The sequence below is a fragment of the Sparus aurata genome, chromosome 11 (genome assembly GCF_900880675.1).
Source record: "Sparus aurata chromosome 11, fSpaAur1.1, whole genome shotgun sequence".
In the NCBI taxonomy this organism is placed as follows: domain Eukaryota; kingdom Metazoa; phylum Chordata; class Actinopteri; order Spariformes; family Sparidae; genus Sparus; species Sparus aurata.
This window is the reverse complement of record NC_044197.1, coordinates 12,077,999-12,094,173: the sequence shown is the minus strand read 5'-3', so window position 1 is coordinate 12,094,173 and position 16,175 is coordinate 12,077,999. Positions and strand designations below refer to the sequence as shown.

At 42.2% G+C, this 16,175-nt stretch overlaps 1 protein-coding gene across 2 annotated transcripts in view; it reads left to right on the top strand.

Annotated features, from left to right (window-relative positions):
* Positions 1 to 15,180, top strand: part of ssbp4 (single stranded DNA binding protein 4) — an 89,318-nt gene extending 74,138 nt beyond the window's left edge. The window contains exons 6-17 of one of the 2 annotated variants that reach the window (XM_030432832.1): positions 1,833 to 1,916; positions 4,403 to 4,529; positions 4,682 to 4,749; positions 5,907 to 5,971; positions 6,913 to 6,958; positions 7,061 to 7,096; positions 7,236 to 7,290; positions 8,968 to 9,038; positions 9,368 to 9,446; positions 9,855 to 9,883; positions 10,222 to 10,323; positions 12,158 to 15,180. In XM_030432832.1, coding sequence (XP_030288692.1) covers positions 1,833 to 1,916; positions 4,403 to 4,529; positions 4,682 to 4,749; positions 5,907 to 5,971; positions 6,913 to 6,958; positions 7,061 to 7,096; positions 7,236 to 7,290; positions 8,968 to 9,038; positions 9,368 to 9,446; positions 9,855 to 9,883; positions 10,222 to 10,323; positions 12,158 to 12,238 — 843 coding nt within the window. In that variant the 3' untranslated portion in view covers positions 12,239 to 15,180. Of the gene's footprint in view, positions 1 to 1,832; positions 1,917 to 4,402; positions 4,530 to 4,681; positions 4,750 to 5,906; positions 5,972 to 6,912; positions 6,959 to 7,060; positions 7,097 to 7,235; positions 7,291 to 8,967; positions 9,039 to 9,367; positions 9,447 to 9,854; positions 9,884 to 10,221; positions 10,324 to 11,946 lie in introns of both variants that reach the window. The other variant, XM_030432833.1, reaches the window with a different exon arrangement.
* Positions 15,181 to 16,175: the final 995 nt, after the last annotated feature.

Genomic DNA, 16,175 nt, shown 5'->3' with positions numbered 1-16,175 from the left:
ACACACACACAGGCATGCACACACACACACCTGTAATGTTACCTGATAGCAGAGTGCTTGACGGAGGCTCTGGCAGACCGCAGTAGATAAGCCTGGTCTGGCAGTGGGTGGTCCTCTTTCTCCGTATTGATGTTCAGGTGGTAACAGTTCTCTGCAGGACTGGCTGCCGCTGGAGTCAGATGAGGTTAGTGCAGGAAGAGGCAACAAGTCCGAAGTTCACTGTATTCACTTTAATGTACTTAACACAGCGTGTGCTCCGAGAGATTAACTCGAGGAAACGGTGGATTCACTCTCAGAAATGCAAACTGAAACTGCAGTTCACAGACCAGTGATTGAGTCATCCAACCAGAGTGGATTTAAGAGGCAGAATATTCGGTTTAATTTCGGTTATTTTCAACCTGGGACTCATTTTTTCATATTGTGGCGTAACGCTGTCTGATCAGGTTCAGATATTTGGCACTCGCCTGGAGAGTGAAAGTGAGCACCAAAATTAGACTTGCTTCGGCCCTTCGACTGGATACTGGGCAGCAGCACCTCTGTTAAACCAGATCAGACCTCATCATGGCACGGACTTAGGAAGATATTTGAATATACCCACAATTATCATTTGGCAAAATAACATGATTGTAAGATTGTAACTTTTGATTAAAGTCCACCTCATGAATTGATCCGACCTGATCCTGGCAATTAACAATTCCTGGACGTGAAAATCAATGCGGCCCTCTGCAAATGTCAGCGACAAACCTTGTTTCATGCATTTCCTGTTGATGTGGTAGAATACATATGATAGTTGTGCTGCAATTGTATATACTTTAATCGGACCGGCTGCAATAACTCTCTGATTGTAATGGCAATTACAGCTGCGCTTCTGACACTGGCGGCAGAAACAAGCAAAAAAGTTTTACTACTGTGTATCAGCTTATCTGGTTTGTAGGGGCAACATGTTAGCTAACAGTAACCTCCTGACTCTCTTCCTGTGTGTCTCTTAGCAGTCGTTCTTTTGTTGTGTCTGCTCATGTGTCATGCTGGCCAGGTATCATACTATAACTATTTTGTGTCTGAAGTCGTTTCATGGTTTTATATGTGCGGCATTAGCAGCATCATCGGACTTCAATTGCACAGACTAAGAAGTCAAAACAATGAGCTAAAAGGGGCACAAAAATAAGTAACAGAAAACTGCACTCTGATATTGATTCACAGTGGGATTGGTGGCGTTATCATCAACCATTTTATTCAAGTACTATTTGTGTACTTTTACCAGTGAAGTTATATATATGTACTTTTACTCAGGCATGACTTTTGGGTACTTATACAACACTGTGAACACGTGAGAATGAGATTATAGTTATTTAAGTTTTTCAAACTTTTTCTTTTCATAACCAGCAGAATTGGAAATGTTTTGTTTTTTGATTGCCTGATCACCATAGATTAATGAAATCTAGATTTTTTTTTTTCTCATACCTCTACGTCTTGTACTACTTTTTACAGAAGTTATAAAAACTGTTTCTGTGGAGGAAAACAGCTATTGAATTTTTTTATATATATATATATTTATATATATATATATATACATATTTTAATGCTGTGGAATTTCATCAACTTTCATTGTATTTAAAGAAAAAAATCTGGGCAACCAAAACCTAGATTTGAAAATATTCATCTGCATGCTCGAATACAACTGAGATGAAAGTGAGATCACGTTGTCCTCCAGTGAACCCCAGTGCTTGCTCTGAAAAGGGTTCTCATGCGAGATTGTTGAACGTAATATTTGAATATCTCCAAATGCATTATTGTAGCACTTTATTGACACGGTTTTAATTTTTCTTCACCAGGGTCCTCCAGGATCTCAGCCTTCCCCTCACACTCAGCCTCCCCCACACAACCCCAGTAATCCCATGATGGGACCTCACGGACAGGTAAGATGGAAGTGTTTATGCTCATTCACTCACTTGCTCACTCACTCACTCACAATAGTGTACAAACAGCACACGGGTCCGTTGTGTTGTGCTAACGGACAGGACGGGCCGCATCCACAATGGTGGGTTGGATGAATAATTTAGCTGTGTTGGCCCAGCTGTAAGGAGCAGAGGTGCATCTGGAGGGCCTTCTCTCTCCCTCAGCCCGGCACTCACTATCCCATAGTCCATCAATAGACCATTAATATTGCAGCAGAGCCTGACACACTGTGCAGCTCTTCGTACACAAACCCACCACAACATGGTCAAAGGAGGGGAGGAGAGGAGAAGAGAGGAGAGGAGAGGAGAGGAGGCTAGTAGTTTTAGTAGTAAGTCTGTCTCTACCTCAAGGGCTAACTGGGATTATATAACTTGTCCTCCATTTGCCCCAAATGCACACACACACACACACACACACACACACACAAAACATACAGTGCATAATTACCGTTGAAAGCCAGTCTCCTGTTGTATTTGTGTTGTCTGTGCTTATCTCTGTATGAAAACAATGATACGAACATTATTCGGCTGTTCATGCTCCGTGACCAGAACACACAACTCTTACCCGATATGCATGCAGATCAGCATGTTTCCCCTTGATATTAAAATAGTTGGATTGGGTTTAGAATTAATTCCAATCACCCCGCGCTGAAATGTGGCTCGCTGGCTGTGTGTATTTGTAGTTGCAGCAGCGTTGCTCTCATAGGTAATTCTGAAAACCATCTGTCTAGGGTGCTTTACATTATTCACTAGCTTTGCGCTGGCTCTGTGTGTGTGTGTGTGTGTGTGTGTGTGTGTGTGTCCCAGCCTGCCAGTGTCTTGTCCTCCTCTCTGCTGAAACATCTGCGTGGAATGGATGGTGTCTTCACTTCCTGCCATGAATCACACTATCCCGGTTTTGTAGCACTGGTGTCTGGTTGATATGGACGCGCTGAGAAAAACGTCTAGCTGCACAAAAACAGACAAACATTTGGATGTAGAACACTTCCTCCTTGTACGACTTCACCCTCCCATCCGACTGTGTCATGTTCCCGTCCCTTTTCTAGCCCAGGCCCCTCTCTCTCTTTCTCCCACAGTGTTCTTCCAGTCCAACTTTGTGTCCTGCACATTTCCTCCTCTCTCTTATCTGTCCTCCTTTACCTTTATCCTAATGGATTTTACCACCTGAGGTCTTACTTTCCAAAACTTAAACACAGGCAGGCCCATCGTTTTTTCGGTGAATGTAACAAAAACTCTTGGCAGCACATCATTCTTTAACACGATAGCTCCCCCTGCTGACGGCCGGGCAGTTTGGCTACAGGGAGTCAGTTTCATCAAGCCTTTCGTGCCCTGTTTCACTGCCTGCAAGTGTTATTCACTCAGGCAAAGCTCGCAGTTAATTTGTTTTCTGTGGAAACATTTCTGCCTTTGACGTTTGCTGATTGTACTAATAATATTGGAGATTTATTTCTATAACAGCAACCAGCGTTACGAAGGGCTTTACTACCAGTGCTGTGCGGATAACTTATTTATTACGTATTCTGATACAGTTACTTTTTACCTGTTTAAAAAAGATGTAGTTGGTAACATTATCCAATGTCACAATCAAAACAATAAAGTAATGTGACTTACCCACTTTCTGTTGCTTTTGGATTACCTCTATACCAAACATATGCAAGAGGGAAACTAAACATCAATAAGATCTTTTCTGAATGTGTGTTCTGTAAGAATGCAGGATAATCCTCTTAGTAATCCTCTTAATGTATCTGTTACTTCACCAGAATACAGTTACCTTGTTTTGTATCCTGATACCGTTACGTGTATTCAGTTACATCCTCAAGCCTGTTTACAGCAAATACACAAACTTAACAATGAAATACACGGTAATGTGTGAACAAACAGGCCAGCTCAAGGCGTAAAAGAGAACTTATAACAGGTTCTGACTGAAACCATAAAAACACCTGTTATATTTTCTAAGTTGTGAAGAAGTGCGTGCTCCCATTCTTTCACGTCCGTAGACATGTACACCGTGGTGGTTTCTGTACTGTTTCTCATTTCATCTCCACTCATGTCCTTATAAATCTGTTTAATCACTTCTGCTTCTTTTATTTTACAAACCTCCCTTTCGCTAAATTTTGTCAGCGTCACGTAACATGAGTATCTGGGCCAAATTGATGAATTTTTTTCACTTGAGATCAGCAGAGGCAGTATGTTAATTTGTAATAATCAGAGTCTTTAGAGAAAATCCAATCCACCACCGTTTTTGTTATTAATGCACTGATTTTGTCTAAATGAATTTGGTGCTAGATGAAACGAAAAGTGCATTTTGGCACTGAGCGATTTCTTGTGCGTAAGAGTGTTGATTAAAAACAAGGTCTAGAGCTTTACTTTTTGACATTTTAATGCCTGGAGTGTTTTGCTCATCCTGAAATAAAATGCTCATTGTCCTTCTCGTGTCCTTCCTGCAGCCATTCATGTCTCCGCGGTACCCAGGTGGCCCAAGGCCCGCCCTCCGTATGCCAAATCAGCCTCCTGGGAGCATCCCCGGGTCACAGCCTCTCTTGCCAAACAGCCTGGACCCCACCAGACCTCAAGGTATTGACGAAACACACGGCATTATCTTCGAATGGAAGTAATCTCATATTGGCTTCTGAATGACAACGTTTTTCTCCTCATTTATGCGATTGTTATTGATCTTAAACAGTGGTGCTATTCTCACAAGCGTCACTCTCTGTGTTTCACCACAGGACATCCAAACATGGGAGGTCCGATGAGAATGAATCCCCCTCGAGGCATGGGAGGCATGGGCCCACAGGTGGGTTTTTGTTACTCAGTCATACCGAATAAAGAAGCACAAATGACTGTGCTGATGAAGTCATGACAGCGGATGGTGTCCTTCAGCACCACCAGCCCACTGCACTCCCACTCTGCAGCTGCCACACAGGCAGATTTGGTGCTTGGACTGTCGGTTTATGAAACCCAACATTTGGTTGCCCTACATTAAGAGCTGCCATAAAACCAGCCGTAATGTCAAAACAGCAGTGTATAACCAGTGTGCAGATAATCTTTTTTTCTCCACTGAAGGGACATTTTTAGTTCTGCCAGCCTCGTAACTTTGCCTTTAAAAGTCACAAGTGCTCTGATGATTAGCTTGGCTCTGACCAAAGCTCCCCCACTGCCAACGCCAGTTTTACACCTTAAGTCCTGCTCGCCGACTCCCACCTAGGGAGACAAACAGAGGCGGACTACTCCGGCTGCCACCGACACGTTATGACCAAAAATGTTGCCAAATCTGGCGCCGTTGGTCTTCTCTTATCACTTTAATTTTTGTGGATGTGACTCGGTGTAATACATAAGATGCTTAAACAACAGTGTCCTTTTGAATTACCATTACCAGACAGCTGCTTCACTCTGCACCCAACCACGTCCCGCATCCAACATCACCTCACACAAAGACACACACTAGCACGCACACACTCTCCCCGTGCCCCTCGGCCCCTCTCTGTGCCACCCTGGCTCTGTGACTTTGGCAGTGAGCGCACCAGCAGCTGGTGTGGCATCTGCTCGACAAGTGTAATCGTCTGCTGAACAAAACTCTTCCTCTGAGTGGAGCTGCTCTCTGGCCTGCCCCCATAGTCTCTCTCTCTTTATATCTGTCTCATTCTCACACACACACATACACGCACAAGTACACACATGTAGCACCAGCCAAACCCGCCTGCTGGGCAGCCATGAACACATACATGCAAACACGCAGAGGGGGAGCGCGGACACATAGAGATACATACACGGAGACGTACACAAACACACTCACACACAGCTGTCCACTTTCACACACACGCTCATGCATCACATAATTAAACACTAGTTAGGGGGAGACATGATGGTCGCTGACCTTCATTAAGATTCAAACCTTTAGACGGAGCAGGTGTGAGACGGCATGCTGACTGTGTGCTTCCTGTCTTTGTGCAGAACTACGGCGGCGGGATGAGGCCTCCTCCAAACTCAATGGGGCCGGGGATGCCGGGCATGAACATGTAAGTAGACTGAAAAAAAAAAGAAGTTTGTTTGTGGATTCTGCTGCCAAAGAAGAGACTCACTTTTTTTTTATATCATGACTTATTTTTGTTGTTATTTCCATAAGCAGTTAGGAGAGCCGTTTTCTCATCAAGTCATCTGCTCAGATGTTGGGTCAGTAAACGTAGTAGGGCTGTAAGGAATTCATTCATAACGTCGACATCAGCATTCTAAATCAATATTTGCACAGAGATTTTGCGTTTTCTATTCAGTAATTCTGGAGAAAGGTTGTTTTTGTTGTTGAGTGTCATTCCCAGGTCGCCAAATAGCGCTCCCACCTCGGACTGAGCCACCAGTCCAAGGCATCTTTGTCGACCAGGGATGAGAGGCCCCAACATTCAACTATCTTTCTCCAGAACTGCTCACCTTTAATGGGGCAGTCTGGTTAGCAATCTAATAACAGCACCATAAATTACATCTCTCTATTTTTGGCGCCAACACTATTATAGTCAATTACTTGAGTCATTGCCAAAAAAAAAGATCTGAATTTGCTTGGCGCCTAATTTAATCTGACAAATCACTCTTTTCAAATTGAGGATTTTGTGCAAGGATATTTTTTAAAGGGTGATGACGTCATGAGATATGACGACCCAAATTCGAAGCTTCATTCAGAAACCTCAAATTGAGAAAGGACTTGTGGCACAGCCCTCTTGAACCAGGAACAGGGTCTGCTATTTAAATGCTATTTTTTTGCCCTTTTGAGCAAATTTGTCCTCCGATCAAGATTTTTCCTTATCTAGAGATATGTATAAAGATGTATAAAGATAAAAACTTCTACATAATTAGTCCACATAACTAATATTCATGCACCTGATTAGAAACCATCATATGTGACACACGCCTCCTATGAAGCTCTATTCTATTCAGTGTCTTAATCTTTCCCCTCTGTTTGCTCCTCCAGGGGTCCTGGTGGAAGAGGTCCATGGCCGAACCCCAACACCAACTCAGTGAGTCACGTTTTCCCACATCTTTATCTCCTACATGACTGAGCGTGTTTACAGTAACTGTGTCTCATGTTTTGTCTCACCTCGGGTCTATTCCCTCCGCAGATAGCATATTCATCTTCATCTCCAGGCAACTATGTGGTAAGTGTCCCGTCATGGACTCGTGTTCGACCACGGGCCATAAATTACATGTCATGCGGTGATATCTAACAGGCATGCTGCCATCTAGATGCACTCAGCACTCTGTTCTCTTTCTCTCTCTCGCTTCTTCGCCCCTCAGGGCCCTCCAGGGGGAGGCGGCCCACCAGGAACTCCCATCATGCCTAGCCCCGGAGGTGGGTTACACGCTTCAGTTTCTCTTCTGATTTCTACTTTTATCCAGTGTTCACTGAACACGGGGCTCTGTGTGAGGAACATCAAACCTGTTCTCTGTCTGATACACATCTCTCTTTGGGAGAGACAGGCAGTGATAGGACTCTAAATACTTTAGGAATTGAGCCTTTAGGAGGAGTTTTACAAGTGTAAAACACTGAAAAATTGAACAATCTTGCACGAAGGGTTAGTTGGTATTTTATGGAAACATATTGCTGCCACACCAGAAAAAGAAAAATTGATCGGTATCATGTTATAACACGAAAAGTTGTGTTTTCACGTTATTACCTCTGCCAAGGAGGATAAGTTCGTGCCCATGGCCGTTTGTTGGTTTGTGTTTTTGTTGATTGGTTGGTTTGTCAATAAAATTACACAAAAACTACTGAACTGATTCCCACAAAACCTAGAACGAGGATGAGTCTATGCCCAGAATCGACCCTGTTAACTTTTGGTGAATAACTTTGATGCTTCCATAGTATAATATGTTAAAATGTGTTCAGGTATCCCATGTGTTGTCAGTGTTTCCCCCTTTTTCTGGAAAATTCTCAGTTTTTTGTTTGCGTGTTTGGTCATTGCGGAGAGAGTTGCATAGAAAAGGAAGCAGAAGCGTGTCAGTCTGCAATCAAATAACTGATTCATCTCGGCTTTGACCCGTCAGTCCTGCGTTTCTGTGGAGGATTAGCGGAGAACAAAACACTGTTGGCTGATATCCTGTAGATGTTCTGTTTCTGTTGGCCTGTGGAGAGCTTCTTTTTGTGTCCACCATTTATTATTTATATACGTACCCTCTATTGTGATACGTTGCCGGGGCAACCTTTTTGCACAAAACGCTCCTGCTCACACGTACACTGGGAGGGAAAACATATTTCCACTGCAGTCGCCAAGACTGCGCACACACATACGCACACACACACACACACACTCACCAACCTCCCACAACAATGCACACCTCCCACTCGGCATTGCCCCCCTCCTACAGTCACGACAACCCAAGCTAGATTCAGGGAGACTAACTGGCAGGATCTCACCACAGTATCCATCCCTGTCTTTCAGTCTGTTATTCTTATTTTTCCACTCACAACTTTCCGCCTGCAATGTCACATCAAGGTCGCCTCATCCTTCTTAATCTTTCGGAGACAGACAACCGAGGAGCGACACATACAGCGCGTGCTGGTCGTTGCTAAGTTGTCAGGGTGTTCGTATAAAAACGCGGTCTAATCTCCTGATTGTAGGAATAAGAGATAATGTGTTTCTTTGACTGCACATTGCAAGAGAGCAGTGTTTAGACTGATTGACACGCAGAATCACTGACATGATGTACTGTCACTTTAAGTAACATACGGGTGGCCTTTGTCCTTTCCAGCAGAAATAAGAACAGGTCTGAGCGGGAGCTGAATGTTTTGTACAAAAGGCTCAATCAAACTGAAATGAATACACTGAATGACAGTTTCTTAGCTTGTTATTCTCCATTCATTACTCAAAATACACCTTATTTTTTATACATTTTCTTGAACAATTGTATATTAAATGTGAAGATAGACAGACATACCAGTGCTCGGACTTATCTGCAAGTATTTCCATGAGTCTCGATGGTGTAACGCGTGATACAGTATTTTGTTCTTCTTGGTCTTTCTTCACAGATTCAACAAACTCAAGTGAAAACATCTACACAATGATGAACCCCATCGGCCCTGGCGGAAATAGACCTAATGTGAGTGCTGTCAGTTTGTTCAAATAGCTTCAGTGTTTCTTACATTTCACCCAAGATTGAGGAGTGTATTTGCAAAAAAACAGATCAACATCAGCCTAAGATGAATAAACCGGACACAGTTTGATTTATATTCTCTTGAGTGCACAATAAACATTCTAAATGAGATATCTTGTCAAAACAACGTGACACCGGTTTGACTGATATTCCCCGGAGTGGACAGGAATGATAAAACGTAAATGTCTCTTTTTGCAAATGAACCTTCTTCTTCTTCAACCCAGACAATGCAAGATAAATGACCTTCATACATTTTACTGCTGTTTATTCTGTAGTTCCCAATGGGACCAGGTCCTGATGGGCCCATGGGTGGAATGGGCGCTATGGAGCAGCATCATATGAACGGATCACTAGGTGAGTAGCCAAAGACAGCGTGCAGTGGTGTAAGCTCCAGAGGATAGCCAGTGAGACCTGTTACTCTCGGTGAACAAAGGCTTTTAGAAGTAAGACTCTGCCCTCTCATGGCTCGTAGAGGAAGTGTTCTCCCTCCTCCTGGTATTGAACAAAGCTGAAAGCAGATTAGGGGGGCAGCGAGTGGGGCCAATTGATCCTATAGATGGGCGAGAGATGTGATCAGTGGAGCTGGAGAGTTGGTGCTCATCTGTATCTGAAACAAAATGGCTTAATTACAGGCCATTACGTGTGAGAGGGCCGGCTGCTTCTACTTGCACTGCATGTTGAATTAACAGCAGGACGCTGAGGATCAGTTAACAGTTACAGCACTTTGATTCAGACTTCTCTTTTCTCCATTTCTGATCACAGGCTCTGGTGACATGGATGGGTTGCCAAAGGTAAGACTGACTGTCTGTTTGTCTGTAATAGGGTTGCAGTGATATACCGTTTTCAAGGTATACTGTGATATGACAGTTGGCGATTTGTTTTATTGTGTGCATTTTCTTATCTATGGTATTACATTATACTGAACAAGTGTTATTAAAGAATTTTATTTCAAGTTTACATCAACTTTTATGTCTGAGAGGTGAAATAAATTGGAGGATTTTTACAAAAACATCTGTTCAAACAAAAAAAACAGTGATGTTTTCTATATTCCATGTTAATCTTATACCGTTGCAACTCTTTGTCTGTAAGAGCGAACGTATTCTTACTCTTCCTTATACCCATGTTGCAGAATTCTCCCAACAACATGGCAGGCATGAACAATCCTCCCGGCACTCCGCGGGACGACGGCGAGATGGCAGGCAACTTTTTAAACCCATTCCAAAGTGAAAGTGTGAGTACCGAAAGAGAAAACATACGTCTTAAACTAGGAACAAACAACAAGTACTTCTTAAAGTCCGGTTCAACTGTGAAAAGAGTCACCCGTTAAATCACTTACTCTGTTCAAAACGCCACCAACAGCTCAATTAGACGGCAGGATGACAATTAAGATTTTTCCAGTCACAAAAAGTAAATATGTCTGATAGAGTTTTGATTGCTCTGTCTAGTCTGAGACTCAGTTAAAGGAGACTGTTAGTGCTCGCTGTCCATGGTGACATGGGGCCAGTTTTCACGAATAGACTCAAAAACTACGACCTCAATCAAACTTCAGATTAATGTCTAAATTTGTCTGTAGAAAACATTTAGCAGCATAAATGTCAGTATAGCACAGACCCATGGAAGAGCTGTGGTTTAATGTGACAGGACTCAGTCAGTATTTCTGTTAAAGGGAAACTCCACCAATTTTTACAAATTAAACGGTGTTTGCAGGTCTTGAGGAGTATTATTGCATATGTGAAAAAGTAGTATAACACCTTCTTTGGCCTCAGAGGAAGCTTCATGTAATCTTATCTCCTGTGATGTCACTCAGTTGCATTGTGGTTAATGTAAGCAACTTGTTTTTGAAAATGTCCACTGGTTCAGCACTGCACACTTATTCCACACATTCTTCCTTTTCATACGCCTGGCTCCTACATGAACAGTGCAATTTAGACAGTGAGTGACATCACTGGAAGCAATTTATCAGATTACTTGCAGCTTCCTCTGGAACCACAAAAGGCTTTTATACTACGTCTTTCACATATTCAGTATTACTCCCTATGACCCGTAAAAACGCTTTAATGTGAAAAACTCAGCGTCAGGATATTTTTCTTGGACGAATAAAACTAGCTGACAGTGTCCTCGCTGCTTTAGTCTGCTGAGATCTATAAAAACAAATTATGAGCCATATCTTCTTTCTTTCTTTATTTTGTATCATTTGGGAATCAACTGTCACTAATTGTTACCATGGAAACATTAGTCTGAGGAGTTAAGAGTCGGCCCCCGTGGTCAGGGTGGCTAACTTTTTTAAGCTTCTGGTGAAACTGTCTAACTTTGCGTCAGACAAATCTAAGAACAACATTGGGCGCTAATTAAGACATCAATGTGAAATATGTCAGAGAAACCGGGCCCCCGCTCTCTTCAGCGCACGGTACAAAATCTCCCGGACCTTGAAGCCTGTCCTCGGGGCTAAATCGTGATCATAATCAGTCCTCTATATCATGCCCCGTTTTCCCAGCTTTACCCAACACTCACACGAAAACACAGCATGCACAAACACGAGCATGGAAAAGAAGCACACAATAAGCTTTTCTCTGATGCATGAAGACATTGACAACTACAGTATCTTCACTGTGATCTGAAACTCCCTAACATTTTCTCCTTGGGCTGGACTCTGCTTTGCTTGCTGCTGGTTTACTGACGTAGAAAGTCAATAAGAAAGGGTTAATTATTACATGCTGCAACAGGCCAGTGTACTGGACATGGCATTTAGCTTAGTTAGCTGAATTGCTTTCATCTTGTACTGAGTAGTATGAGAAGTTTAATATAGTTTTGGCTTATCTTTTCTCCCCTCCCTCTCTTTTTTCTCTCTTTACAGTATTCACCCAACATGACGATGAGTGTGTGATTTTTTTTTTTATTTTATCTTTTATTTTATTTTATTTCCTTTTCATCTCCCCTCATCCCGATCTCCCTCTCCCATCCACCCCCCCGGTGCGTCTTGCATTACCCTCCTCCCTCCCCTACCTCCCTCCTGCTCCTCCTCCTCGTCCTCCTCCTCCTCGTGGACGGTGTGTTGTGCCACACAGCCCCTGGGGATGCCCCTGGAAAGCAGGACTCCCCTCAAGGTTCCCCATCCCAACTCCTGTAAAATGGGTGTAAGAACATGAAAAGGCCTCCAAGCAACAGGACGGGGTCGCTTCTTCGCTTCTCCTCGCCTGCCGGGCCTCGTCGCAGGGCCCTCGGACAGAAAGAGCCCAAAACTGCTCCAAGCCTGTCTCTCCCAAACCCCAAAAACCTGCCCTCGTGGTTTTGGCATTCAAGCCTGATCAAGATGCCACTCTGCATAACACCACCCCCATTATATCATGCTGATCATAACGTATGAGGGCACGCAGTTGTTGACTGACAGGAGCCGAAAACTCTCATTCAAAAGCTCCTGTGTCGTCGGGAATTCACAAAACAAAAAAGAAAAAAAAAGAAAACAAAAAAAGGATGAACTGATGTTGTTATTTTAGGGCAAGGATGGTTTTCATTAAATGTTTTAATTTTTTTTTTCGTTGATGGTAATATTATTGTTATAATTTTCATAATTGATATTATTCTACTAATGTAGTTATGATTTCCTGTACAGGGCACATTTTATCTCAGCAGCAGCATCAACAATGACGGAATAAGCACACACTCTGAAAAATGCACAATGATTTTCTGTTTACATGATTTTTAGGTTATTTGATGTCTTTCGTTTTACGTTTTTTTTTTTTTTGGTCACAGTCGGTCGCTTCACAATACCTCTCCTTTAAAAACTTGTAGCTCAAGTCTTCGCCACCTAAATGTTTGTAGCACCATTTGCATAAACCTTCAAAGTAAGAGCGATTGGGTTAATTGGCTGTCTCCACACAATGAAGTAGTTTGTGCCAAGGTGTTTTTATCTTGGCCAAAACTATCCATACAGTTGCTGTTTTCTGGTACAAAGTGTCTGCTGACACACCTGAACGATCGTATGTCTTTCTATCTTGTCTTAATAAGCACCCCCTTCTCATATGTTTCGCTGCATGGGAATGGCTCCTGAGACGATTGTCGGGACAGGTGCCAGTTCTCATCCGGTAGCAGACAGAGCGAGAGAGCATCTCGTCTATGGATCTTGTCTGTAAATACAACATATTTAGCTTGTATTGTGGTTGTTTTTATTATTTGTTATCTGTCTGTGAATCCTAAACCGTGGCTCCTTCCCCTTCATCATCACTTTTGCTTGATTTCAACCTCACTGTGGACTCCAAGCAGCACTGTTTTTCCTCCCAGGAGTCATTCTGCTCTCTCGCCGATGTCTCCTTTCGGACTGGGAGATATTTACAGGACCTCAGATACACTCGTGACGCCTGCTACCAGTTTGGGTTGAACTCACAGATCCTGTATGATCCACTCTCTTAATCCAGACGGAACGGGCTTAATAACTGTCTCCTCGGAGCTCGTATCGATCAGCGAGTCCCATATGTGCAGGATAATGGATTCAGAGTATCGGGGAGGCTGACGGCGGGAGCAGAGTGATGCACCTTGCAGCCACGTCGGTCGAAAGAAGAGGAATAATGGGATGCGTTCGTAATGGATATATTTCCATTTTCGCGGTTGTTTTCAGCAGATTGTTTTATTTTTTTTATTTTAAATGTGTTCAACAGGAGAAAAAAAAAAAGAAAGCCCATAGAATCTGCACACAAAGAAAAGCATAGTTACATATCACGCTATTTAATTTGTTTCTTTCTGTATGTTGTGTACTCTTGGCTTGATCAACTCTCTGTCACTGTTTCAAAGGGATAAATGGTCTCTCGTGGCATCACACTGCCGCACTTTCGTCATGGCTGTGTTCAAACCAACAATAACTAAACAACCACTGTAGCCTCTACGGGTGATGGTGACATACTTATCAATTTTCTGATATCAATGTGAACAGATAGCACCCAGAGTTCAACGGGGACGTCTCCAGGATTTGGCTATCGGTGGCCTGGGAAAACACTCGCTCTCCACACACACACACACACACACACACACACACCCTCTCTCTCCTCCAATCCCATCCCTCACCCCCTCCTCCCCTCTCTCTTTAATTTCCTTTTTTGTAAATACTGTATAATGCATTTTGATATCATTGACATGTTTTGATATGTCAGTCACTACCAATGAATACAGCTGAAAGTAAATTATAAATAAATCTGTCCATGTTTTTCATAGAGAACGGATGCGCTGACTATTTGGCTCACGTGGCTAAATTTCCATAAAAATGTATAGAATACAGTGACAGAATAAATGCAGACTGTATGCTAAAGATTTGTATGGTGGGGAGGATAGGACAGAGAGAGGACAGGACCGAGAGAAGCAAAACAAAGCTGTGGCGTCCTCACTCTGCCCTTGTCTCCTTTTGTTTCAGTTAAACGTGACTATTGGCTTTGAATAATAATTTTGGATATTTTTTCCAAAGGGCATCTTCTCACGACAACAACAACAACAAAAAAAACATGTGACATCTTATTGCAGTTTTTAATATGAAGGATTTTTATCAATTAAAAAAAAAAACTTTTAAAAAGGTGAAAAATACTTATGAGAACCTCATTTTAAATTAAGAATAGATCAAAAGGTAACTGTGTCCTTTGCTATCCGCTCCTGTTATAGCGTTGTATAGATGGAAGCTCTCTCACTGATCCTCTCTCAGTCCTCTGTGTATATCGATCGTTGGCCATCTCTGTACTTCTATTGTGATGTATAATACTGTACCATTAGGAAGATTTGCTGGTCGGGTGGGGTGGTTCTGTTGAGTCGGGGAGGGGCAGGGGATTCAAGGGAAAGGGGATATGAATGATTTTCCTGTACCGTTCATGGTCCTTTCTAATGACACGGCAGTATTCAATATGAAGCAGTCTGTCTCTTGGGTTTGCTTTGTATTTACATGGTAGGATAGTTCAGAATCTTGTCTTAGGGACTTAGGTGTCTTGTGTAGGTAATAAAGATGTTCTTTGTATGTTTCTTTATATTGTAAAGTTTCTTTAGACTGAAAGAAAAACAGATAATTTGCTTATCAAAAAAGAAACAATGCATCAATAATAAATGTCATTTGATTTTTCCTGGTTGTTTGAATCTCTTCCTCTGAGCTCTCATTGAGCTTTCAACCCCCCCATCTTTTCCGCGTCATCAAGATTAGTTACATACAATGTGGGAAAGCATTTTTTGGTAAACAATGTTAATATTTTACAACACATTTCGAGTGGGTGAGTCTTCTTCAACATTTGTGCGTTTAAATAATTTTTTTGTGTTTTATATCTGCATGTTATTTAAAGGAACAGTGCATGGGATTTATTGGCATCTAGCACTGAGGTTGTACATCCTAAATAACAAAATACAGATACTTCAAAAAACATGGAGGTCCTGCTCCCTCATTAGATATAAAAGGCTTAATTCGTATGCACTAATAAAAACATAATTATGAATATTACATTCAATTCTTGCCAATAAAAAATCCTAAATCGTCCACGCTGGACCTTTAAGGTGACAGGTTTGCGATGGCAATCCTAGGTTCACATATGGAGACCTCATCTCCACAGTGTTGTGCAAAGACTGATGGAACTGTTCCATCGTACGCACTGATTTTAGGCCTTACCTGGACATACACCTGCAAAAATAAATTATTAATCTCTGATTTAGGCTATCTGCAACTGGTTTCTACCAGTTTTGGTTTGGTTTAAATACACATACCAGTTTTGAGTCTGAACGTGGCTTTTTACAGCTCCAAATAAGCAAGAGACAATCAAGGACTAACAATAAAACTAACTATATAACTCTGCTTTGTACATGCAGGAGTCAAATGGCAATTATTGCTTTTTTGTGAGATAATGGCAACTGAATGCTCTTCTTTGGCCACGGTTCAACTTATACGTGCTTTTAATTTCCCTAAAGGGGCACTATGTAGTTTTAGAGCAAGATATTTACAATATTAATGAGGTATTAATACAAACTCATTACGTAAATATTAATCTTTTTCATAACTGAATAAACAAGCTGTTCTGCAGCTGAAAGGTGGCAGGGTCTGCCATATATAAAAGTCAACCAGTATGAAATTGT